Here is a 25211-nt window from a genome sequence, read left to right on the forward strand (position 1 = left end):
TATTTATAGTAGATATAGCCACATAGTTGGTAAGATATAAAAAATTTCTAATTATATCTGGTCAAATCAAATGACAATTATGTCTTTAGGTAAGTTTGCCAAACAATGCTTTGCCAAAGAAGGTTGGCCAAAAATGCTTTGACCGAAGAAAGAGGAAGAATCTAGAGCATCTGCATACCGGACCCTATAAAATCTCCTTGGGACTACTTCGCCCTGCCCTCACTGAAAGTTTCAAGGTAAGTGTCAGGGTTCTGTAGGACTGCAGAGACTGAGCAGTATCTCTTTATCTTGCATGTCTCATTGCATTTGGATTGCTTCTGATAACCATTTCCAGAAGGGGTTGCTTCTGTCAGCTGGAATTTTCAATCAATTTTCCATGGTATATTTCCAATTTAAAATTTCTCTCTGAAGTACAGTGGAACATAAGAAGTTACCAACTTGTTAATATGCTAGCAACCTATGACTAAGAACCTGTAAAGTCATGACATGCAACATCCTTACAGTGCCAAAATGTTCGGCTAATTAGCTTGACATAATTGTGCTATATTGACTCCCCATTTTCTACTTTCAAACCCAACACCAACAAGAAAAAAGACAGATTTGCTTTAGGTTTGTTTTTTCAATATACCAATTTTATAATGGCAACTAAACCACGTGCACTAATTGAAAAATCAATATTAAAAATTCTGTTCATGCTTAGAGGACTCAAGATATTTAGAAGCTGTCTCAGCCTTAAGTAGGATGTTGGTACTTAGATGTTCACATCAAAACTAGCTCTCATAAGCTGTTATTGAAATAACAATGTTATTGAAATATTAATAGTTTAAATACCAGAAAGGTAGAAACTTTATGAGATTTCATCACTAGCACAGAAAACTATAGTCTAACTGATGGAAACTGTCTTCTTCTCCCCTCAGAGTCTTCTACTGACGTGCCTTCAATAAAGTGCAGCCATGACCTCTCCAGATGCTGAGATGGCTGTCTTTGGGGAGGCAGCTCCCTACCTCCGAAAGTCAGAGAAGGAAAGGATCGAGGCCCAGAACAAGCCTTTTGATGCCAAGTCATCAGTCTTTGTGGCTCATCCTAAGGAATCCTTTGTAAAAGGGACAATCCAGAGCAGGGAATCAGGGAAGGTCACTGTCCAGACTGAAGCAGGAGAAGTGAGTGAAAAGCAACATTTGAGAACATCAAGTAATTAATTTCCATTCTAAGCTCTTAGCTAACATATATTAGTCTTTCTTCCTTGGCAGACTCTGACCGTGAAGGAAGATCAAATCTTCGCCATGAACCCTCCCAAGTATGATAAAATTGAGGACATGGCCATGATGACCCACCTCCACGAGCCCGCTGTGCTGTACAACCTCAAAGAGCGTTATGCAGCCTGGATGATCTATGTAAGTACCAGCAGCTCTCTTCCTTTGGGTAGCTGGAAGGCCTGCTGTGCCAGGCTGAGCAGAAGCCAATGTGCTGTCTCCCTTCCTCGCAGACCTACTCAGGTCTCTTCTGTGTCACCGTCAACCCCTACAAGTGGCTGCCGGTGTACAACCCAGAGGTGGTGTTGGCCTACCGAGGCAAAAAGCGCCAGGAGGCCCCTCCACACATCTTCTCCATCTCTGACAACGCCTATCAGTTTATGTTAAATGGTGAGTACTTGATCTCCCTCCAAATTATATTGTAGTAAGAAGTTCAGAACAAAAAAAAATATATATTTTTCCTGCAGATATATGTAAAATATTTCAACATATGAAGTTGTGTATGTACCATGTATGTAAGTTTAGTGAACTTGAATACCCATCTTTAAATGAGATCAATGGCACAGAGACCATACTGGGAGTGTTGTAGAGGGAAGTCTAGATATTTAGATTTGTAATTGCAGAGTAAAAAGTTTGATGGAAAACAGAACAAACAATGCTACAGCAGTGTTAGGGAGGTATCTTTACATAAAGTATAGAATCAAACATTACTAACATACTATCCATGTCAGGAAGTAAGAAAGTATCACTATAAATTGAAGTTCCAAATCCAAGTAAGTATACTATCAATGCTTTTTACTGCCTTAAAACCCCAAGTGGTAACGGTGATTGCCAGAGATGAAGGCAGTATTAGGGCCTGTAGTATTAAGAGGCAGAAGACAAATGGAAAATGGAAGATTGGTAGAATGATTGGCTAAGAAATGGCTTTTACCTCTTAAGATCTCAGGCTTACAATGGGTAATTCTTTGGTTCAGTGCACAGTAGGGCAGAAGGAAACAAAATGAACAGTAGGAATCATTTGGAAAAGAGCCAAAATAGCAGTAGTACCATGAGGTTCTGTGAAAAAGTGGAACATTCAGATCTCAAATAAAGTAGACAGTTCTAATTTTTCCATGTTAGAAAATGATATAGTAGAACTGGAGAAAGTTAACAAAAGAATGCTCAAAGACATGAAATAAATGAAATAAATTCTTTAAGAATAACAAGTAAGTAGATAAGGACATTGAAGACGGCAAAGAGAAAATGGAGGGTACATATGACAGAAATTTGTAAAATCAATAGTTGTATAGAAAGTAGGATAAGGATTTACTCTTCTGTTCTGTCTTGTAGTAAAGCAACTACAAAGCATCAAAACAAACTATCAGTTGAGATGTTTAGAAAAAGGCAAAGGGAATAAAAAATCACATAAAATATACTTAAGTTCTGGAAATTCTTTTTCAAAGAAAACATATGCCCTAAAGGTCTATGTTAATGAATAAAGTAAGAAGACGAATTCATGCAATGTCCATTTTAAACCATTACATAAAATTTTACCAAACATGGCTCAAGAAATCCTTAAACTCAGGAGGGCCTTTGGTCTGATCTGGGAAGGAGTTTGAGTTCCCAGAAAGTTTCTATTCATTTTAATTTACATTTTTTCAATCACTTTAATCATATTAACATTATCTATCTATATATTGTTTGGGTTTTTCTCATATACATAAACATCAATCATGATTTAAACAGAATCCTCTTAAAAAGAAGCCAGCATTTTTTATCCCAAACCCCTATCTCTATCAGTCCAAATCAGACATCATATTTTAATGGGGAGAACTTCAAAAAATCCTGAAAGTGCTAAATTTAAGTGGTAAGGTTAAGTGTTAATTTCCCAGGCCTTTTATCTGGGAATTGATTATCTAGTGTTCCTGCACCCTAAGGAAGCTCCAGTTACTTTCTCTCATAGATCTTGATTTCATTATAATTCAGAAGCACTGAGAAAACTCTCTGTCTTTTTGCAGACCGTGAAAATCAGTCCATCCTGATCACGTAAGTACACTTCTTGCTCAGTTCCCCACGGGGCTGCCCTGTTCCAGGGGACCTGCTGCCTGACTACACTCTTTCTGCTTCACTGTTTCATTTGGCAGTGGAGAATCTGGTGCAGGGAAGACTGTGAACACAAAGCGTGTCATCCAGTACTTTGCAACAATTGCAGCTAGTGGGGAGAAAAAGAAAGAGGAGCCTGGCAAAATGCAGGTACTGGCAGACACTGGCAGTATACTGGCTTGAAACAATGTTTTCCTCTGTTACTCATTTTTGAAAAGTATAACTAAGTTTAACTAATAGTTATTATTATTCTGTAGGGAACTCTTGAGGATCAAATCATCAGCGCCAATCCACTGCTGGAGGCATTTGGAAATGCCAAGACTGTGAGGAACGACAACTCCTCGCGCTTTGTGAGTTGTAGCTTTGGACAAAATCCCTCCCTCCCATTACAAGACAAGTGATGCACCTAGTGGTATTCCACATAAGGAACTGTCAAAAGTATCCATCCAGGCTGAAGTGTTTCTTTTCCCCCTCAACAGGGCAAATTCATCAGAATTCACTTTGGGGCCACAGGCAAACTGGCTTCTGCTGACATTGAAACTTGTAAGTGACATCCTGGCATGATCACATCCCTTCCTAAATTCCTACCTCTGTGTGCTGTCTCATTCCTAGCTCTTTCTTCCTGCTTTGCCAGATCTGCTGGAGAAGTCCAGAGTCACTTTCCAGCTCAAGGCAGAAAGAAGCTACCACATATTTTATCAGGTTACCTCCAACAAGAAGCCAGAGCTGATTGGTAGGAAGGATCAATATATCTTTTTGGGGAAGATTGCTGAGCAGCTGTTCCCTCTACTACCTAGCTGAAAGAACTAAGCCTGTGTCCTTCTTCTTCCTGCTTTCAGACATGCTTCTCATTACCACCAACCCATATGATTTCCACTTTGTGAGTCAAGGTGAGGTCACTGTTCCCAGTATTGATGACCAGGAGGAGCTCATGGCTACAGATGTAAGTATTATAATGAAAATATTTTTAATTGTTAAATCCACTAGGCAATAACTTTACTTCACTGCTTTTACTGCAGAGTGCCATTGACATCCTGGGCTTCACTGCTGATGAAAAGACTGCCATCTACAAGCTGACAGGGGCTGTCATGCACTATGGCAACTTGAAGTTCAAGCAGAAACAGCGAGAGGAGCAGGCAGAGCCAGATGGCACAGAAGGTCCCTAAGAACTGTTCTCCTAATTAAAAAAAAAAAAAAAAAAAAAAAGGAAAGATACCTTTTTAAGAAGGAAAGATGCCTTTTAGTCAGGAGAAAAGCTATAACTCAATGAAGTGAAAAGTAAGGAATGCTTCATTTAGTGTCCATGAAACTGTGAAGCATATTCTTTGATCTCTGAACTATTTTATCGAATGACACTCCTTCCTTTCCATGGGCTAGGTTCATGCATTTTTACATTTTCCATTTAGCATACAGAGCTTTTTGACAAGTCTTTTCAAAATGCAGCTTTCATGTGTTCATAGAGGGGCTCTAGAATCATGCATCTATTGGCACACAGACTGTGGCCTATTCAAATATAAGTGCTCTTTTACAGTTTGACTAAACTGCCAAGTTGTATTCTTCATGTAGTTTTAAAGTTACAATTATCTGAAGTTTATAAGTTTATTAGTTTATAGTTATTTTAGTTTATAATCTTTGTGAAAATATTCAAGGATAATTTTTTTTACCAATAACTACTTTCAAAAGATACCATTAGCTTTCATGGCTCTCCTTCATGGGGTATATACTCCCTGTGATATTAGATGAAAAGATTTGCAGTTCAAGAATTTTAAACATTGGAGTAATTTCTGAGAGACTTCCCCATTTATAAAATTCCAGACATTATTAAATGATTTTTTTTTCTACATCTCCTGTCTTTTAGTTGCTGACAAGGCTGCCTACTTGATGGGCCTGAACTCAGCTGACTTGCTCAAAGCCCTGTGCTACCCCCGAGTCAAAGTTGGAAATGAATACGTGACCAAGGGTCAAACTGTGGAGCAGGTAAAACTATTGGTTATAGCTCAGAACATCTCTTTAGAGAGTTAATCTTTTTAAAACATTCTCTGTAAAGTAACATTTCCCCTTTGCTTTAGGTTCACAATGCTGTAGGTGCTCTAGCAAAGGCTGTCTATGAGAGGATGTTCTTGTGGATGGTTGTTCGCATCAACCAACAGCTGGATACAAAGCAACCCAGACAGTACTTCATTGGTGTCCTGGACATCGCTGGCTTTGAGATCTTTGATGTAAGGAACAAGAATCTCACAGCAGCTTCATAGTGGGGAAAATGTGTGTTAACAAAATTCTAAAAGATTTTTTAAAAACAGTCAGAGACATAATACACTTGTGTTCTTTCTTTTTTAAAAAATACTATGATCAAGAGGTCTCACAGTTAAAGAAATTTTCAAACTTTTTGAAGAATTGGATCTTAATAGGAAAGCAACTACTAACTCAGCATGCAAGAATATTAAGCTTAAATAAAAAAGAAAAAGGAAAGAAATCTGTGACAAAGTTACATGGGCCACAGGTGAAGAAATTATTGAAAGAGATTAGGAAATGCTTATGTAGTTACTGAAAGAACTACAAAAGCTTCCATACCAGAGGATGGAAACATCTACAGCCACCAAGTCAAGAGCATAAAAATATTTCAATAGCAAACTGAGACAGTCTTCATGATTGTCATGAGTAGAGTCTACTAATAAATTTGTTTTGATAGGAGAAATTGTTCTGAAAATGATTTACCAAAATATGCCTTAGAATTAAGAGATTCCAAAGAGATAAGGGATAATTATCATTGTTAAAGAATACATGTTGTATTCATAAAAGAAGGATAACAGAGAAAATATATGTTAATTATGTATTAGAAGTCTCTTTTTATCTTCAGAATTAAAGTACAGTCCCACTGAAGGGTTATTGGGAGAACAGACAGGAAGGGGAACTTGTATTTGTATGAAGAGACATATGATGATGAATTAGAATTCCACAGGAAAAAGTCTTCTGACTGCTGCACCTTGAAAATGTTATATCCTTTTTTTTTGCATTTGGCAGTTCAACAGTTTTGAGCAGCTGTGCATCAACTTCACCAATGAGAAACTGCAGCAGTTCTTCAACCACCACATGTTTGTGCTGGAGCAGGAGGAATACAAGAAGGAAGGGATTGAATGGACATTCATTGACTTTGGGATGGACCTGGCTGCCTGTATTGAGCTGATTGAGAAGGTATCCTTCCTGCTCATGTGCATTAATGCTGGATCTTCCACATTTTGTTTTGTTTTGTTTTGTTTTGTTTTTCAAATACATACCCTGTGAAAGTGGCAATAGGGTAGAAGTGTTTTTAAAGACCCCATTGAGATTTCAGAACTTTTCCTGAAAGTACTTCCAGATTACAAAATAAAGTTAAATAAATACGGTCGTGTAGCTACCAGTAAAGACATTCTATGGGGAATGTGGTATTTAGCAATCTTGTATTTACCATTTTTTCTGTAAGCAAAGATGTTTACAAAAATGCTGAAAAAAAGACAAGCCTTGCTTAATTTTCTCTGATTAAGGTCATGAAAAGCACAGAATCAACCTTCTCTGTTGACTCTACCCTCTTTTTAATCAAGTGATGTCTTCTCTTCTCTTTCTTCCTCCTCTTTGTTGTAAAATGTTCCAGCCCATGGGAATCTTTTCCATTCTGGAAGAGGAGTGCATGTTCCCCAAGGCAACTGACACCTCTTTCAAGAACAAGCTCTATGACCAGCATCTGGGCAAGTCCAGCAATTTCCAGAAGCCCAAGCCTGCCAAAGGCAAGGTTGAGGCCCACTTCTCCCTAATACACTATGCTGGCACAGTGGACTACAACATCACTGGCTGGCTTGAGAAGAACAAGGACCCCCTGAATGAAACCGTCATTGGGTTGTACCAGAAATCATCAGTGAAGACACTGGCCTTACTCTTTGCTAACTATGGTGGAGCAGATGCAGGTCAGCTCTGTGAAATTCTTTTCAGCATGGGACAATTCTGAAGGGAAATAAAAAAGGAAAAAAATCTTTAAAGCCTTTTTTCTATTCTATAATTTGTAATACTCAACGTCAATATTTTCATAGTTTTCATTTTCTTTAATTTTCAGAGTCTGGTGGCAAAAAAGGCGGCAAGAAGAAGGGTTCCTCTTTCCAGACTGTCTCAGCTCTTTTCCGTGTAAGTACAGGTCTCTTCACTTTGTCTTTTTTTACTTGAAGAAAGAGAACTTAAAATGTGAAAAGTGAAGTTATACCCTCTTGAAGTGCTACAGCTGAAGAGATCCAGATCCACTTACTACTATAGATTCATTTATTTCCATTTAAATGATGAAGTGATTTTTTTTTTTTTCCATTGTGGAATAATTTTCTGTCATTAAGATAACAAAATGGAATGAAAACTCTTTCAAAATATTTGTTGTGCAGATCTTCTTTCATACATCTTTATTTGTAGGTTAATTTTGAAGTTGTGACATAGCATCTTCTTCCAGCAATTGCACAAAATTCAGAATGTTTTCCCAAATGGGAGTTTTAGATTTTTGAATATTTTCAGCACTGCTACCATGCAACATTTGTGAGTAATGGAATAGTTTTGAAAAACAGAGATGGTAATTTTAAGTTTGGCAGAGGGTAACTTTAAGTTTATTGCATATAAAAGCCTAACCAATATATTGATGCAGGAGAGCAGGCACAGGAGATTGTTCAAATGTGTTCAGAGCAATGAGCCTTACGGTATCAAATGAGGTATATCTCAGGTTTTGTAATAAATAAATTACGATGACAAAATAACAAAATTATTCGTTTTAGTAGCAATGCCCAATAGTCAAAGACTAATGAAAGCTTTTGTGCATGAATATGGAAATTTTACAATCTATGATTAACTGCTTTCCATAGTTGAAATACTGGCAACTTCAGGGATGCAGATTCCTCATTTGTTGATTTAAACTTTACCTTGAAATTTCACAGGAGAATTTAAACAAGTTGATGACAAATCTACGTAGCACTCACCCCCATTTTGTACGCTGCATCATCCCAAATGAAACAAAAACACCTGGTAGGTGGATCCAACAGGGTGAAAACTTGAGCCACAGAAGCTCTTCTCCTTAGTAGCAAACAATAGGATACTAACTAGTGGTGGTGTTTTTTAGGTGCTATGGAACATGAACTGGTGCTACACCAGCTGCGGTGTAATGGAGTGTTGGAAGGGATCAGGATTTGCAGGAAAGGATTCCCCAGCAGAGTCCTATATGCTGACTTCAAACAGAGGTAAGAGTAAAGGAGGAGCTGTTGACTTCCTCAATTGTAGAGAAGCCTTTAGAGACATCTTGACAGATTAGAATGCTGGACAATCAACAACCATATGAAATTTAACAAATTCAAGTGCCAGATTCTGCACCTGGGAAGGGAAAATCCTGGATATATGTACACACTGGTGGGGACAAGAGGCTGTAGAGCAGTCCCACTGAAAGGCATCTGGTGGTTTTGGCCAATGGCAAGTTGAATATGGTTCAATAGTGTGCCCTGGCATCCAGAAGGGCCAAATATCCTGGGGTGCCTCAGGCATGGTGTTGATAACCAGTCGAGGGAAGAGATTGTCCCACTCTACTCTGTGCTGAGGCAGCCTCACCTTGACTACTGTGTGCAGTTTTACGCATCACTATGTAAGAAGGATATAAAACTGTTAGTGTCCAAAGGAGAGCTACAAATGTGGTGAAGGGTTTAGAGGGGAAGACATATGAGGAGCAGCTGAGGTCCCTCGGTTCATTCAGCCTGGAGAAGAGGAGACTAAACGGGGGACATCATTGCAGTCTGCAGCTTCCTTGTGAGGGGAGTAGGGGAGTAGAGGGGCAGGTGCTGATCTCTTCTCTCTGGTAACAGCAACTGCATGGAGCTTTGACGGGAAGGTCAGGCTGTGTGTTCTTCCCATCGGTTCTTCCCATCGAGTGTCATCAGGCACTGGAACAGGCTCCCTAGGGGACTGGTCAGAGCACCAAGCCTGACAAATTCAATAAATATATGCACAATGATCTCAGACATAGAGTTTGATTTTTAGATAGTTCTGTGTGGAGCCAGGATTTGGACTCAATGATTCTTATGGGTCCCTTCCAGCTTGGAGTATTCTTGTTTGGTCTGGTCTGGTCTGCCTTACTGCCCAGTCTTTTCCTGTTCCATGCCTTCTATATCCCAAACTACTTTAAGTGCCATATTTAATACACCATTTAGTGCATACACTCTGTAATCAAATTTAACTATCACATTAGAGTAGTGTACTACTGGAAAATGATGAGGTAACTAAAAATAAGGTTTCCTTCACAAATCCGCTTCAAAATTTGAACAAAAATACATTTTTCTACCTAGTATGCACAGAGTGCCTCTAAAAGGATTTTTGATCTTCTATTGCTGGAAATGAGATTACTCCAGTTATATGGTCAGCTGTTGCTGAAAACTATCTGATGAGAGCTGTTACTAAGAATAGCCAGAGTATCCTAACATGCCTAAATATTACAATAAAGTACTGATTGGAAATTTAAACATGTTTCAGTATCAGTTCATGATGAGAAGTGCCACTATCAGTTAATGGATAAGAATCAGGATTCCCTTGGACTCTGAATTAACAGTATGGAAATGTCACTTACACTGTCCTGAAAGGGTGGATTTTCCCTAATACTCAACTGGAGAGTCAGCTACTGCTGAGAAGGCTGTGGGGTTTATTTGCAGTAGTGGTATTGACAATAGGTATTTCTTCATGTTGTGTTTTCTCCTACAGATACAGAGTGCTTAACATAAGCGCTATCCCAGAGGGACAGTTCATGGACAGCAAGAAGGCTTCAGAGAAGCTCCTTGGGTCCATCGATGTGGACCACACCCAGTACAGATTTGGTCACACCAAGGTAGAAACAAATCCTGAGCTCGAAGACTATGTACCTCTGCTACACATGACCTGAGACTGATGTGCTACAATGCTTCCTTTTTTTTTTCAGGTGTTCTTCAAAGCCGGGCTAATAGGTCTTCTGGAGGAGATGAGAGATGAGAAGCTGGCAGAGATTATGACCAGGACACAGGCCAGATGCAGGGGCTTCCTGATGAGAGTGGAGTATCGGAAAATGGTGGAGAGGAGGTAGAAATTTATCACAAATGTACCTTATTCACATGGTACTTCACTGAATTCGACATTGGAACAGGCTGCCAAGGGAAGTGGTGGAGTCACCATCCCTGGAGGTCTTTAAAAGACGTTTAGATGTAGAGCTTAGGGATATGGTTGAGTGGGGACTGTTAGCATTAGGTCAGAGGTTGGACTCGATGATCTTGAGGTCTCTTCCAACCTAGAAATTCTGTGATTCTGTAAATGGGTGTTAAATTAAAAATTTTGGTATGTTATTAACATAGGGGAATTTGTTACAGGGATGCCATCTTCTGCATCCAGTACAATGTTCGCGCATTCATGAATGTCAAGCACTGGCCCTGGATGAAGCTGTTCTTCAAAATCAAGCCATTGCTGAAGAGTGCAGAATCTGAGAAGGAGATGGCCAACATGAAACAAGAGTTTGAGAAAACCAAGGAAGAACTGGCAAAGTCTGAGGCAAAGAGGAAGGAGCTGGAGGAGAAAATGGTGACCCTGCTGCAAGAAAAAAATGACCTTCAGCTCCAAGTGCAGGCAGTGAGTGTCACCATTTATTTGTCCTCTTTTTTTTTTTTTTTTAGGTCTTCTTTTTGTTTGTTTGTTTGTTTTTCCAAGCAGAGACTTACGGGAAGCTGACTAAATTGCAATAGAAAAAAAGTCACACACTGAAAGTTACTCTAAAGTTGAGTAACTATGAACACTGCCAGGGGCTCAGCAAGTTACCTGTCAGTCAGTGAGGATAAGCGTAAGTGCCAAATGAGACTCAGCAGCCCTGCTGTCCTGCGGAAAGAGCCAAGTAGTGACTTTGTAAAGGCAACCCTGAGAAGGACCCAGTTTTCCTGAACACAGATACACTATAAGGCTAGATTACCTTCACATGCACAGATCCTTGGTGTTCAGCTTCAGTCAGGAACAGGCAGTTTCTTAACTCCAAGAAAAACACTACTTTCTTCACTGTATTATTCCCACAAATGGAAAAACCTTGGCTACCCAAATATGATGACGATCATGGTGAGTCTATTATAAACTAGAGGCTATTGAATACTGAGTCTGTGAGGGAAAACTGTTCCACATCTATGGCCTTGCTGAGAGTTGTCACTTTTCTGTGATGCTCAAGCGTGTATGAGGTATTCTCATAGCTACCACTTCTGCAAGACATTTTAAAGAAAGAAAGAAAGAAAGAAAGAAAGAAACAAAAAAAGGAATTAACATTAGTGTCAGATGGCCTCCACATTTTAACATGTGCCTACTTACAGACACACAACAGAAACTTCAAAACGTTATAACCCACAAAAATCTCTGTCTCCCCATCAGGAAGCAGACAGCTTGGCTGATGCCGAGGAAAGGTGTGACCAGCTCATCAAAACCAAAATCCAACTGGAAGCCAAAATTAAGGAGGTGACAGAACGGGCTGAGGATGAGGAAGAAATCAATGCTGAGCTGACAGCCAAGAAGAGGAAACTGGAGGATGAATGTTCAGAGCTGAAGAAAGATATTGATGACCTGGAGTTAACCTTGGCTAAAGTTGAGAAGGAAAAACATGCCACTGAAAACAAGGTACACACATGGAGAGTCACACAAAGGGAGAAGGGACCTCCCATATTAGGCTGGCATCCCTAGAAAGGGGCTAGGTTTGTAAGTTGACAAGAACATCGCAGCTGGACAGCTGTGAAGCTCAAATAAAAATCAAGCTCCTGGCTAAGCACATAAATGTAAGCTCCTGGCTAAGCACACAAATGAAAATGCCCCTACACAAGCTGTCAAGTCTTATACACGGTATTCTGGTGCTTGCTTACAACGTGCAGGTGAAAAACCTCACAGAGGAGATGGCAGCCCTGGATGAGACCATTGCCAAACTGACAAAAGAGAAGAAAGCCCTCCAAGAGGCCCACCAGCAGACACTGGATGACCTGCAGGTTGAGGAGGACAAGGTCAATACACTGACGAAAGCAAAAACCAAGCTGGAGCAGCAAGTGGATGATGTAAGCACAAACGTTACAGGATACTTCTGGAGATAAATGTGGCTGGCAGAATACTGATGCTCTTTTTCTGTTTAGCTGGAAGGGTCCCTGGAGCAAGAGAAGAAACTGCGCATGGACCTTGAAAGGGCTAAGAGGAAACTTGAGGGAGACCTGAAGCTGTCCCAAGATACCATAATGGATTTGGAAAATGATAAGCAGCAGCTGGATGAGAAACTGAAGAAGTAAGTGTGGTTGTGAGACACCTGAGTGTGGGTCAGGTGCATTTATTAGGTAGTTTTATTTGGATGTTAACGCTGTGTTTCTGTATGCTTTGTGCAAAGGAAAGACTTTGAAATCAGCCAGATCCAGAGCAAAATTGAGGATGAGCAAGCCCTGGGTATGCAATTGCAGAAGAAGATCAAGGAGCTGCAGGCAAGACTCTGGTCCTTCCCTTCAGCCCTTCAGAAGGACATCTGAGGGCATGGGTATGAGGGGTCTTGCATTTTCCCCAGGCCCGTATCGAGGAACTGGAGGAGGAAATTGAGGCAGAGCGAACCTCTCGGGCAAAAGCAGAGAAGCACCGTGCTGACCTCTCCAGGGAGCTGGAGGAGATCAGCGAGCGCCTGGAAGAAGCAGGCGGGGCTACAGCAGCTCAGGTTGAGATGAACAAGAAGCGTGAGGCAGAATTTCAGAAGATGCGCCGCGACCTCGAAGAGGCCACGCTGCAGCACGAAGCCACAGCTGCCGCCCTGCGGAAGAAGCACGCAGACAGCACAGCTGAGCTTGGGGAGCAGATCGACAACTTGCAACGAGTCAAGCAGAAGCTGGAGAAGGAGAAGAGTGAGCTGAAGATGGAGATAGATGACTTGGCCAGTAACATGGAGTCTGTCTCCAAAGCCAAGGTAAAGAATTGCAGTAGAATTCACAGGGCCAAGGTACAGCACATAGCCTGAATCTACTAGTCACACTCTCCTATAGGAATCCTGCTGTGAGAATTAGACAGAGTCCAGGAGTTCATTTCCTCTCCTTCCTTGTTTTTGATACCTAGTCAAATTTGGAGAAGATGTGCCGCACTCTGGAAGACCAGCTGAGTGAGATTAAAACTAAGGAGGAGCAGAATCAGCGCATGATCAATGACCTCAATACTCAGAGAGCTCGTCTGCAGACAGAAACAGGTGAGACGTCCTCAGTCCTGAGGTGCAATGGCAGAACCTGCAAATCAGGAGGATACGCCATGGTGCAAAGCAAGAATTGGGCTAACGGCTCAAAGCAACCCCAGATTACAGGGCCAGATTACAATGTTCTCCAGGGCTAAGTATTGGGGACGGCTTTGTTTAACATTTTGATCAACAGTCTTGGTTGAGGGGACTGAGTGCACGCTCAGTTATTTTGCAGACAGCACCAAGTTGGACAGGAATGTTGATCTGCTTGAGGATAGGAAGGCTCTGCAGAGCGATCTGGGTAGGCTAGATCAATGGGCTGCAACCAATTGTGTGGTATTCAACAAAGCTAAGTGCCGGGTGCTGCATTTGGGTCACAACTACCAAGTGCAGCAATATAGGCTTGGGGAAGAGTGTCTGGAAAGCTGCTCAGCAGAAAAGGATCTGGGGGTGCTTGTCCACAGCTGGCTTACCATGAGCCAGCAGTGTGCCCAGATGGGCACCAATGTCATCCTGCCCTGTATCAGAAACAGTGTGGCCAGCAGGTCTAGGGAAGCAATTGTCCCTGTGTATTTGGCACTGGTGAGACCACACCTCAGATACTGTGTTCAGATTTGGGCCACTCGCTACAAAGAACATACTGAGCTCCTGGAAAATGTTTAGGGAAGAGCAAAGAAGCTGGTGAAGGGACTGGAAAACAAGACATGCAAGACATGTGAGGAGCAGCTGAGGGAACTGGGTTTGGTTAGTCTTGAGAAAAGAGGGATGAGGGGAGACCTCACGGCTTTCTACAACTACCTGAAAGTTGGTTGTAGCAACGTGGGTGCTGGTTTCTTTCCTCAGATGACAAGTGACAGGACATGAGGAAATAGCATCAAGTTGCATCAGGGGAGGTTTAGATTAGAAGACAGGAGGAATTTCTTTGTGGAAGGAATGGTTAGGCACTGGAACAGGCTGCCTAGGGAAGTAGTAGAGTCTCCATTCCTGGAGGTGTTCAAGAGATGAATGGATGTGATGCTCAGAAAAATGTTTAGTGGTGAACTTGGTAGTATAGTGTTACAGCATGGTTAGACTTGCTGATCTGTTGGGTCTTTCTAAATGATTCTATGATTCTACTGTTAGTGTAACTTTATTTATTTGTGTATTTTTCACTTGCCAGGTGAATATTCACGCCAGGTGGAAGAAAAGGATGCTTTGATTTCTCAGCTGTCTAGGGGCAAGCAGGGATTTACCCAACAGATTGAGGAACTGAAGAGACATCTAGAGGAAGAAATAAAGGTCTGGAAGTACCCTACTTCCTGCAAGCCACATCACCCAGAAATGCATGAGTTATACTCATCACAACATACAGAGAAGGAACCATAGTGATTTGGATGCTAGAGGAAGTCATCCACAAGCCCTTAATGAGATTCTGATGCCCTCCAAGACCGTATGGACACAGATCTGTAGGCACATTTACAGAAACAAGAGATCAGTGTCCCCTGGCCACCTTTCACTAACGCATCCTAATCCTCTAGCACTCGTTTATGAGGGATGCATCATCTCCCAGCTATACGTTTTTCTCATCAGAGTTTACCCGCCCTTTCCCTGGGGCAGTTCTCCTGTGCATGACAATTTAATCGTCAAGATTCATCTCAAGATGTGTGTCCAGGTTACTAATCCCAGTGTCCCCACAGGCCAAGAATGCCCTAGCCCATGCCTTGCAATCTGCTCGCCACGACTGTGACTTGCTCCGGGAACAATATGAGGAGGAGCAGGAAGCCAAGGGTGAGCTGCAGCGTGCCCTGTCCAAAGCCAACAGTGAAGTAGCCCAGTGGAGAACCAAATATGAGACGGACGCTATTCAGCGCACGGAGGAGCTGGAGGAGGCCAAGTATGTGGGAAGTGGGATGTTGATTGGGTAGAGAAGACTGAGACTGGTAAGGGTATTTGGAAGGAGTCTTTGAAGATGGGTCAAGATAGGAATGGGATGAAGGCACCAATATACTCTCTTTGTGGTAGAGGGCAGAGAGGGAGAAAGATGAAAAGCGTGCTGTGGAAAAAGTTCAGACTGGAAGGACAAACTTACCCTTAGGGAGTTAGAAGAGCTAAGGCAGTCTGAATACTCAGTTGGTGCTAGGGCAGAGATGCGATAGGCCCTTTAGGTGGCATGCTGCCTTGGACAGAATAAATACTGTGGACAGCTCAAGGCACTAAGTCCCCTAAGCAGGCAAGTGCCCTCTTGTGAATCTTACAAAATTGGCTACCCTTCACTCTCTAACCTGAAGCTGTGATCATCTCCTCCCAGGAAGAAGCTGGCACAGCGCCTGCAGGATGCAGAGGAACACGTTGAAGCCGTCAACGCCAAATGTGCTTCCCTGGAAAAGACAAAGCAGAGGCTGCAGAACGAGGTGGAAGACCTGATGATTGATGTGGAGCGAACGAATGCTGCCTGCGCAGCTCTGGACAAGAAGCAGAAGAACTTTGACAAGGTATTCTGGCCTCTGGCCCTGTGCTTCCTGGGCAGGGCATCTCCTCACAATCATCACATCCATACTCACACCCTGTTGCTCCTCAGATCCTGGCAGAGTGGAAGCAGAAGTACGAGGAAACACAGGCTGAGCTGGAAGCTTCCCAGAAGGAGTCTCGCTCTCTCAGCACGGAGCTGTTTAAGATGAAGAATGCCTATGAGGAGTCCCTGGACCACCTGGAAACGCTGAAGCGTGAGAACAAGAACTTGCAGCGTAAGTCCCTAGCCCTCTGCTGCCAGCCAGGCTTTCCCCCAAGCTTGTCTACCCACCACTCCACACGGGTGAGTGCCCGCAGTGATGAGAAGAGACCTGTCAGCCTGGTGCGTCAGGGCCTTTCCCTTTATGCCCTATGTCTGACCATGCCTTGTTTCACCCTTCCCTACAGAGGAGATTTCTGACCTCACGGAGCAGATTGCAGAGGGAGGAAAGGCGATCCACGAGCTGGAGAAAGTCAAGAAGCAGATTGAGCAGGAGAAATCTGAAATCCAAGCGTCCCTGGAGGAAGCTGAGGTACACAGTGCTAATGAATGGTGTCCAGACTGAAAGAATGGGAGCAGAAATCTGCAGATGTGGCAAGAAAGACAAACTGTATTTCATGCGGTATTGTATTAGAGATTACTTAGAAAGCAAGCCATAGTTTACTCACAGTTCCTACTAACTTGTCCAGGCCTCCCTAGAACACGAAGAGGGGAAAATCCTGCGCCTCCAGCTGGAGCTCAACCAGGTCAAGTCTGAGATTGACAGGAAGATCGCAGAGAAAGATGAGGAAATCGACCAGCTGAAGAGAAATCACCTCAGAATTGTGGAGTCCATGCAAAGCACCCTGGATGCTGAGATCAGGAGCAGGAACGAAGCCCTGCGGCTGAAGAAGAAGATGGAGGGAGACCTGAATGAAATGGAGATCCAGCTGAGCCATGCCAACCGTGTGGCTGCAGAGGCACAAAAGAACCTGAGAAACACACAGGCAGTGCTAAAGGTATAAAGCAAAGTATGTGCACGTAGGCATCTATCTTGCCTCATGTTACACCAACATTGTAATTGTACAAATAATTTATTAAAAGAGCAGGAAATGTCTCTGATGTCTCTGTCCAACAGTGCTGCAGTGATCAGCCACCTCATAATCTCTCTTTCCTCTCTTACAGGATACTCAAATACACTTGGACGATGCTCTCAGGACGCAGGAAGACCTGAAGGAACAGGTGGCCATGGTGGAGCGCAGAGCAAACCTCTTACAGGCTGAAGTTGAGGAGCTGCGGGCAGCCCTGGAGCAGACAGAGCGGTCAAGGAAAGTGGCTGAGCAGGAGCTTCTGGATGCAAGCGAGCGTGTGCAGCTCCTCCATACCCAGGTCAGATACTTTGCTGGATATGAATCCCGCCCACAGGAGATAACATAGAACGAGATTGCTATGTGTCTTGCTTGTTGCTATGCATCTTGCTGTGTACGTATTTGAAGAGCAAAGCTGTGACATGACCAGTCCAGCCAGGCACCCATGTCTAGTTTGCCGCTAGGGCTCTAAAGAGGACCTTTGAATTAAATACTTTCATAAACGTTACTCTCACTCTCAACTCTTGATGTGGAGGTGTTAGATCTGACAGTACAAATCCTATCCTTCCTGTTACACAGAACACCAGCTTGATCAACACCAAGAAGAAGCTGGAAACAGACATCGTGCAAATTCAGGGTGAAATGGAGGAGACAATCCAGGAAGCCCGCAATGCTGAAGAGAAGGCCAAGAAGGCCATCACAGATGTGAGTTGGGGAACTCTGTCACCGAGGATGGTGGATGTATCCTCCCCCAAAATGTCTTTGGCCCCGACCTGGCTTTGCTGCTTTGCCTCTCCAGGCGGCCATGATGGCAGAAGAGTTGAAGAAGGAGCAGGACACCAGTGCCCACCTAGAGAGAATGAAGAAGAACCTGGACGTGACGGTGAAAGACCTGCAGCACCGTCTGGATGAGGCTGAGCAGCTGGCACTGAAGGGAGGCAAGAAGCAACTCCAGAAGCTGGAGGCCAGGGTGCGTAGGGCTGGTATTTGTGCACAAGGGAGCATGTCATGAAGGGAGCCACCTGGAAAGCTCCAAACATGAGCTTCTCATTGCAGGTGCGGGAGCTGGAAGGGGAGGTAGATGCTGAGCAGAAGCGCAGTGCTGAAGCCGTGAAGGGTGTGCGCAAGTACGAGAGGAGGGTGAAGGAGCTGACCTACCAGGTAAGGCAAGAGGCATCTTTGTGCTGACACACCCTTCTCACGGAAAGCCAAAGCATTTTTCCATGAACTCCAAGAACACATATTTTCTGGTGGTGTGGGGAAACCAACTCTCTCTCTTTCCTTCTTACCAACCACTGTAGTCTGAGGAAGACCGGAAGAACATTCTCAGGCTCCAGGATCTGGTGGACAAGCTGCAGATGAAGGTGAAATCCTACAAGAGACAAGCTGAGGAGGCTGTAAGTATTGCTTGGAGAATGGCCACGCGCACCCTTCCGTCGGAGCAGCACACTCCTTGAGATGAGCACGAATACAAGGAAAGAGGCATGAAAGTAACTCCAAAGACATAACAGTCTTGACCACGTGGTTCTTTCCCGTGTCAGCAGGCCTCGCCTTCTTCTGGGCATGCTGCACTCGGGGATGAACCAAGGGTTATCCTGCCACCTGTTTGATTCAGGAAGTCAGACCAAAATTCCCAAGGGCCTCGTCCATTGACTGAGAAGCTCATGAATCTCTGACGCTGGTAACAGCACAGCGTTTCTGAGTCTTTCTCAACCTAATAAACCACATGGAAAATTGGGCACCGAGTAGTGGGAGAATAAGCACACAAAATGAGAAGACCACGTGACAAAATTGCTCCTCAAGAGTGACACGATACCGGTGCAGTTTGTCACAGTGAGGTCCTCAATAAGGGAGGATGATGAGGTCTTTGAGAGGGTTCTGGGTCAGCAGTGGTAGATAGGAGACGGGAGGCCTGTGCTTCATCACAGCCCTTCGAGGCCCAGGCACATGAGGAGTGAAACCCCTGCCCCAGGCTCCTCACCACCAAGTCCCTCTCCCCACACAGGAGGAGCTGTCCAATGTCAACCTCTCCAAATTCCGCAAGATCCAGCACGAGCTTGAAGAAGCCGAGGAGCGGGCTGACATTGCAGAGTCACAGGTCAACAAGCTCCGAGCAAAGAGCCGGGAGTTTCACGGCAAGAAGATAGAAGAGGAAGAGTGAAGATGTCACATGGCAGCAAAGTGGCCTGAGGGGTGCACAAAATGTGAACCCTCTGTCACTTTTTCCATAACTGGGATTTGTAGCCCCCTGCATACACAGGGAATAAAGTCTGTAGATTACTTCACATGGTCACCATGAGCATTAGTTCTCATCTGCTTCTCTTTTTACTGGTTAGGTCTCTGTCATCATTTGTTTTTGGGCACAGCTTTGGTTATAGCCTCTGTATACCAACATCACGGTACAGCTTTCTGTCACCTGCTTCCCAATGGCTCATCCCTTCTATATCACTTAGTGACTGGGGCAAGATTGCAAGTGGCAATTCAAAGGCAGAGAAATCACAATAGTTGTTCCTCTATACTAGGAACTAATAGGAAGTGGCATTACGAGGTGTGCTACTCATAATGCCACTCTCACCAGGTTCAGATCCGTCCCACGCACTGCTGCTCTGCTGACGAAACTCTGATGGAGAAGGTGTGTGGCAAATAAGAAGCATCTAAGGAAAACACCACCGACAGAGACTCTGACCATGCTCAAAGCTTTGGAATAGGAGCCTATAGAGGTAAAGCCCGAGTTTACCTAATGTGCAAGGCAGACAGCAGTGCAGGGTCATAGGATGGCTCTGTTCCAATACCCTCCAGGCATTCTGCAAGATAATGGCTAACTGGAGGCATTTCTCAGGGGGCTGAAGAACCTGATCTGGGCAGCAGGCGACATACATAGTGCTAGACATAGCGATAGCTAGCGATAGACATAGTGATGCTTGGCAAAGCAGTGATAAAAGTGCAGTGGCTTTTGCACCTTGAACTGGAAAGGACACAGGATACATTTTCCTCTATGCGACCTGCTTGGAGCTCAAACAATGTCGCCACCACTCTCAGGATAAACTCATGCCTTCCCAAATACAACCCACATGGATATAAAGATCAGTTCCTAGCAGACTTTAGTAGCATGAGCAGGGAATCTCAACAGGACAGGGTGTGCAAGCACCGTTAGATCCTCTAGCTGCTAGTCTCCCCCACTGGGCACCAGCACCCTAGCACCCTTATGGCTGGCTGCCTGGTGGGAAGTCATTCACTGTTTCCTGCTGGAGCTGGACTGCTTTACACAGATGATTTACCATTCAAGTTGGCAGGGGCTTGTACCCATCCTCATGGACCAGAGATGGATCGCATGCAGTAAGCTAAAGGAGCTTGCCCAAGTCAACTCTACTGTCTTGACATGAGCCAGCAGTGCGTGCCTGCAGCCCAGAAGCATGCTGTGTGCATCAACAGAAGAGTGGCCAGCAGGCTGAGGGAGGGAATTGTCCCCCTCCACTCTGCCCTTGTGAGGCCCCACTTGGAGTACTGTGTCCAGGTCTGGGGCTCCCAGCACAAGAAGGCTGTTAATCTGTTAGAACAGGTCCAGAGAAGGGCCACGAAGATGATCAAGGGGCTGGAACACCTCTCCTATGAAGAAACGCTGAGAGAGCTGGGGCTGTTCAGCCTGGAGAAGAGAAGGCTCTGGGGTGACCTCATTGCAGCTTTTCAGTACTTAAAGGGGACTTATGAAAAAGATGGAGAGTGACTCTGCACAAGTCAGACAATGACAGAACAAGGGAGACTGTTTTTTAACTAAAGAGCGGGGATTTAGATCAGAGGTTAGGAAGAAATTCTTTGCTCAGAGGGTGGTGAGTCACTGGAACAGGTTTCCCAGAGAGGTTGTGGATGCCCCATTGCTGGAGGTGTTTGAGACCAGGTTGGATGAGCAACCTGATCTAGTGGACAGGGTCACTGCCTATGGCAGGGGGGTTGGAACTAGGTGATCTTTGAGGTCCCTTCCAACCTGAGACATTCTATGATTCTATGGTTCTAAAAAGAGCTGCGTAAAACATCTTTGAAAAATATCTGGCCACAGCAAAAGTATACTCTGCAGTGTACCTATACCGCAGCCCTTTCTGGTACTTGGCAGATGCTCTCTAGAATCACATAGATGCTTTAAGCACTGAAGTTAAAGGTGTCAGTATTGCACCCTTCCTTAGCAGTCCAGCAGTCAGACAGAAAACTCAAGCCTGTATACAGCCACAGTGGCTGAGAATCTTTCTGATCACCACTCTTTTTCAGGAGTAAGATTTTTTTTTTTCTTACTACTATTTTTTTTACTATTTTTTTTCCTTACTATTTTTTTTTCTTACTAATTAATTTATGACCTGCCTCCACCCCTCCTCTTACCACAGAGGCCTCTTCCCCTCCCCACCTCCTCTGTAACAGGAGCCTTCCATTTGCTTTGATGGGTAATGGAAAGAAAGGCTATTCAGAAGGTCACCTTCTCAGCCAAGACCTGCTACCCAACTACGATAGCTTCCAGTGACATTAGCTGAGAGCAAAAGAAGTGTCTGAGTGTGTAGCTTGGACACTCATTCAAGTGCAACCCATCTTCAAATGACAGGTCTGTTCTACCAGCCTCTCTGCTTACCTGTCTGATCAGGCAATCTGTTCCTTCTCCACTGAGATGCTCAGTGGTTTTCAGGTGGCAGGAAGCCATGGTAAGAAGGTCATTGCTGGAAAGAGAAGACACAAACAATACAAAGAGCTGCAAATCAAACTCCCTAAAGGAAAGATGCATTCACTTCCCTTTTGCCTTCTTGCAGCAAAGACCTGCAGAAATTGGTCTCTGGGTGGAGGAGCAGGATTAAGAGGTGGCAAAAGGCCATCCCTGTCTCTTCAGGGCTAGCGCGATACAGCTTTTGTCTTAACCAAATAACCCACAAATTGAATAGACATTAACCTACATGGCATAGAGATGTTATGCTAGGAGTGGAGAAAACACTCCCTGTATTTAATTTAACGTGACTCGATGCCCATCAGCAGAACAGACTTCTTAATGAGAAATGTGGCCATAGCATACTCAGGCTGCAAGGCTCAGCCATGTCTTAGCAGAGGGACAGCAAAGAGGACTTTTCCTCCAAAGGATTAGAGTGCCAGCGTTTCTGTTCAGCTATGTCAAGCATTTCTGAGAGCTCTCCTTTTACACAGAGGACAGCAGAAACATTGCTGAACACATGGGCATTCCCTGTCACATGGCCCATTGGGTCCGGTGACATCTCTCTCAGCACGCCTAATGAAATTATTGCAGCATAACTGACAACACCATTTTAAAGCTGCACTTCTTGCCACGGATGTTTTCAAACTCCGCTTGTCTCTGCTAATACTGGAAATGCTTTTGCTTCATTGCTAAGACCCTTGGCTTTTTGATAAGCAAACACAATCCCAACCCATTATGTGAATGGAAGTTTATAACGGATTTATTTTTTCACATATAAAGTGTTGTATAACCCCACCCATAAAAGACACCATCTTATTAGCCCCGTGGCAGAAAATTCACTGTGTGGAAAATTTTGTGTGGAAGGAAGGAAGGAAGGAAGGAGGGAGGGAAGGAAGGAAGGAAGGAAGGAAGGAAGGAAGGAAGGAAGGAAGGAAGGAAGGAAGGAAGGAAGGAAGGAAGGAAGGAAGGAAGGAGAGAAGAAACAAGGAAGGAAGGAAGGAAGGAAGGAAGGAAGGAAGGAAATGTGGATGCTTTGTTGACACACTGACCTCTTACCGCTGCTGTAGCTGCCACTTCAGCAACCAGCATTCTCCATCAAGTCTGTTTTGCTACATGGTAGCCTGAGGCCACTCTTCCATGTCGCAATATCCACAAGCAATTCACAGGGCACATTGATCTCTACAAGCATGTTCTGCTAATCCCAGCAGCATGGCTGATAACAACACTAGCATGCTGCAAATCCAACTGGGATTGCTTTTTCCAGTCTACCCGGTCTGCAGACTCTATCCCATGTTTCTGGGATTAGCAGAAGAGTAGTAGGTTTAACAGCATTCCACATAAGCATTTAAGAAACCACTGAGAAAGAGTTTGACTCCATTCTGGCCTCTGCAGTTTCTGGGGGTGGCTGATTCTTTTATCGGAGACGTGTTAAGGACTGAACTTAACAGGATGTGTAATAGATAAGTGAAACAATGGCTCCAGCAGCATCTGGGGTTCCCAGCCCAGATTGGCTGGGAACAGGTTCTGTGAGGCCCAGGGCAGGTAAATGCTTTCTGCCAAGAATCAAAAGGTTAAGCTGAGACCTCGTATGAAGCAGGACTGAGGTCTAAAAGAATGTCAGCAGGCTGGTATGAATCAGTATCCCTCCTGCAGCATGCAGGACCAAGAGACACCTTCCTGGTCATCGACAGTCACAGGTTTCACTGTCAAAAGGAAGCACTGCATGACAAAAGAAATCAATGGGCAGGCCGGAAACATGGTTGAATTGTGTTTTGTAGTTTGCTGTTCCTGGGAACATGTCCAACAAAGTGACCAGTGTGCCAGAGTGGGAAGGAAATGTTACTCTTGTGTGCGGGTTTGTTGGCTTCTTTCAACCACACCCGTTCAGTAGCACAGACCTCTTCCTCTCTGGTTGCTCCATGGGTCTTGCCACAGTCAGTAGACTTTGAAGAAGCAACTCAGTCATCAGTGCTAAAGGGATTAATTGGAGCAGCTAGCTAGAGCTGCCAGCAGGGCATAAGCAGCTGGGGGACGTGGATGTCAAGAAGGAAGGCATAGCTGGAGGGATTGGTGGAGGAAAGAGTAAATAGCTGGAGGAGCTCCTGGGAAAGAAGCAGCTAATGAGAATGGCCAGGTTAGCAGGCGCAACTAGTTGATGTCAGTTTAGGCCATGCTGTCCAGTGTGGCTCAAGACAGCTGTGCAACCTCCATGAGCTGTGGCAAGATGTTCTATGGGAGGATGAAGAGACAGATAAAACTTCATGGAAGAAGAGGACTTTATGTTATCACCTGGCACTTCAGGATGGCTTAGGAAAGGTGGAATGGCTTATTGTATCATGTCCCCTTGAATACATCTCCTCAAAATATTTGTGAAGTCCATCGTTCAACTGCTTCATTATGGCCGCATGGTTAAAGGAATCTAATATCAGTAACAAAGGTACCTGCTGCTATAGTGAAGCATTGAGCACAGACTGTGTGGTGGTCACCTTGATGCTGTGCTCCTTCAGAGTCTTAGAGGGGAGCTCACCAACAGCTTCTTTTCTCTACTGGAATTCACCAGCTGCTAAGGTTAAATCTTACATCAAACATATTGACTCCTAAGAAGATGCCTTCTTGAACTTTCCTTGTTGATTTCCACATGGTCCAACTGGGTTGACTTTGCTTGCTTCTTTCCGGGCAGAAAAGAAGACCAATGGGTCTGAAGAGGAGGCCAGGCCAGTGACTTGCAGCCATGCATCTTCTGTCGTTGCAGCTAGCTAGGAGGTCCTGCTCAGATTGGTCCAGGGTAGAAGGAGCAGAGGACCTAAGCAGAAGACAGTGGGTGTGGAATTTCCTTCTAACTAGGCAGGTTGCAAGGTTGATGCTGCTGCTCTAAAAAGCAGAGCTGAGAGTGTGGTCGGCGTTGGGCCACAAACGCAACAGTCCTTGACAGTGCTCCATGCTTGTACTTCACTGGTGCTCACGAGTGTCTGCCTCAGTTCATGTTCACTGAACACAAGGCAAGGAAACTCATATCATAAGGACCTGCAGAAAGTGAGGTGGAATCTATTTCCAGCATGTGTGAATGCCCTCTCCTCTCTGGGGAATGCCAGCACAACGCCCACACAGTACTGCTGTGCAGGAATGTCTGTTTTCAGAGATTTCTCTCATTCTGTCTCTTCTGGCTGTGCTGTGCTTTGCTTCTAGTCCCAGTGGGCTCCAGGCTCTGTAGCAATGAAAACAGAAATGACAGAAAGTTGGTGGCTGACCGGACCCTTTTGAACTGACAGAAAAGTAAGGAGGTGCATCTGGCACCACTTACCCCCTCAGAGGTGGGAGTAGCACTACGTGATGGAGAGGCTGTGTAGTTTTTGGCTAAGCTCACTGTACAAAAGTATTTTCAGCATGAAGACCAAACCACCATATGCAACAATCTGGAGAATTTTGC

The 25211-nt window shown here is 44.2% G+C and overlaps 1 protein-coding gene and 1 long non-coding RNA gene across 2 annotated transcripts; one reads left to right on the forward strand and one right to left on the reverse strand.

Annotated features, from left to right (window-relative positions):
• The first annotated feature begins 938 nt into the window (after positions 1–938).
• LOC311216710 (myosin heavy chain, skeletal muscle, adult-like) lies at positions 939–19376 on the forward strand. Its single transcript, XM_084298241.1, has 38 exons — positions 939–1160; positions 1251–1394; positions 1487–1643; positions 3251–3278; positions 3377–3485; positions 3593–3685; positions 3815–3878; positions 3970–4068; positions 4175–4278; positions 4355–4493; positions 5194–5312; positions 5405–5554; positions 6357–6527; positions 6964–7273; positions 7420–7487; positions 8273–8360; positions 8455–8572; positions 10074–10197; positions 10288–10424; positions 10709–10964; positions 11742–11984; positions 12233–12409; positions 12485–12630; positions 12730–12820; positions 12901–13290; positions 13437–13563; positions 14708–14826; positions 15225–15421; positions 15836–16019; positions 16106–16271; positions 16444–16568; positions 16726–17034; positions 17201–17404; positions 17683–17808; positions 17903–18073; positions 18160–18264; positions 18405–18500; positions 19109–19376. Exons 1-38 carry the CDS (start codon positions 954–956, stop codon positions 19262–19264), a joined length of 5817 nt encoding a protein of 1938 aa, XP_084154367.1. The 5' UTR covers positions 939–953; the 3' UTR covers positions 19265–19376.
• On the reverse strand, positions 11184–24989 carry LOC311216717. The gene is made up of 3 exons (XR_014618961.1): positions 22834–24989; positions 21716–21800; positions 11184–11575 (listed from the first exon to the last, which is right to left on the reverse strand). It is a non-coding gene; the product is annotated as an uncharacterized lncRNA (long non-coding RNA).
• Between the last annotated feature and the right edge of the window lie 222 nt (positions 24990–25211).

The sequence above is a fragment of the Netta rufina genome, assembly GCF_964035555.1.
Source record: "Netta rufina genome assembly, chromosome: 19".
In the NCBI taxonomy this organism is placed as follows: domain Eukaryota; kingdom Metazoa; phylum Chordata; class Aves; order Anseriformes; family Anatidae; genus Netta; species Netta rufina.

Bases quoted from the DNA above. Each gene is read 5' to 3' on its own strand.
- LOC311216710 (XM_084298241.1), top strand. From the start codon at position 954: ATGACCTCTCCAGATGCTGAGATGGCTGTCTTTGGGGAGGCAGCTCCC. The intron at 16,272-16,443 runs GTAAGTCCCTAG...CCTTCCCTACAG, and splicing joins TGAGAACAAGAACTTGCAGC to AGGAGATTTCTGACCTCACG. The intron at 18,074-18,159 runs GTGCGTAGGGCT...TTCTCATTGCAG, and splicing joins TCCAGAAGCTGGAGGCCAGG to GTGCGGGAGCTGGAAGGGGA.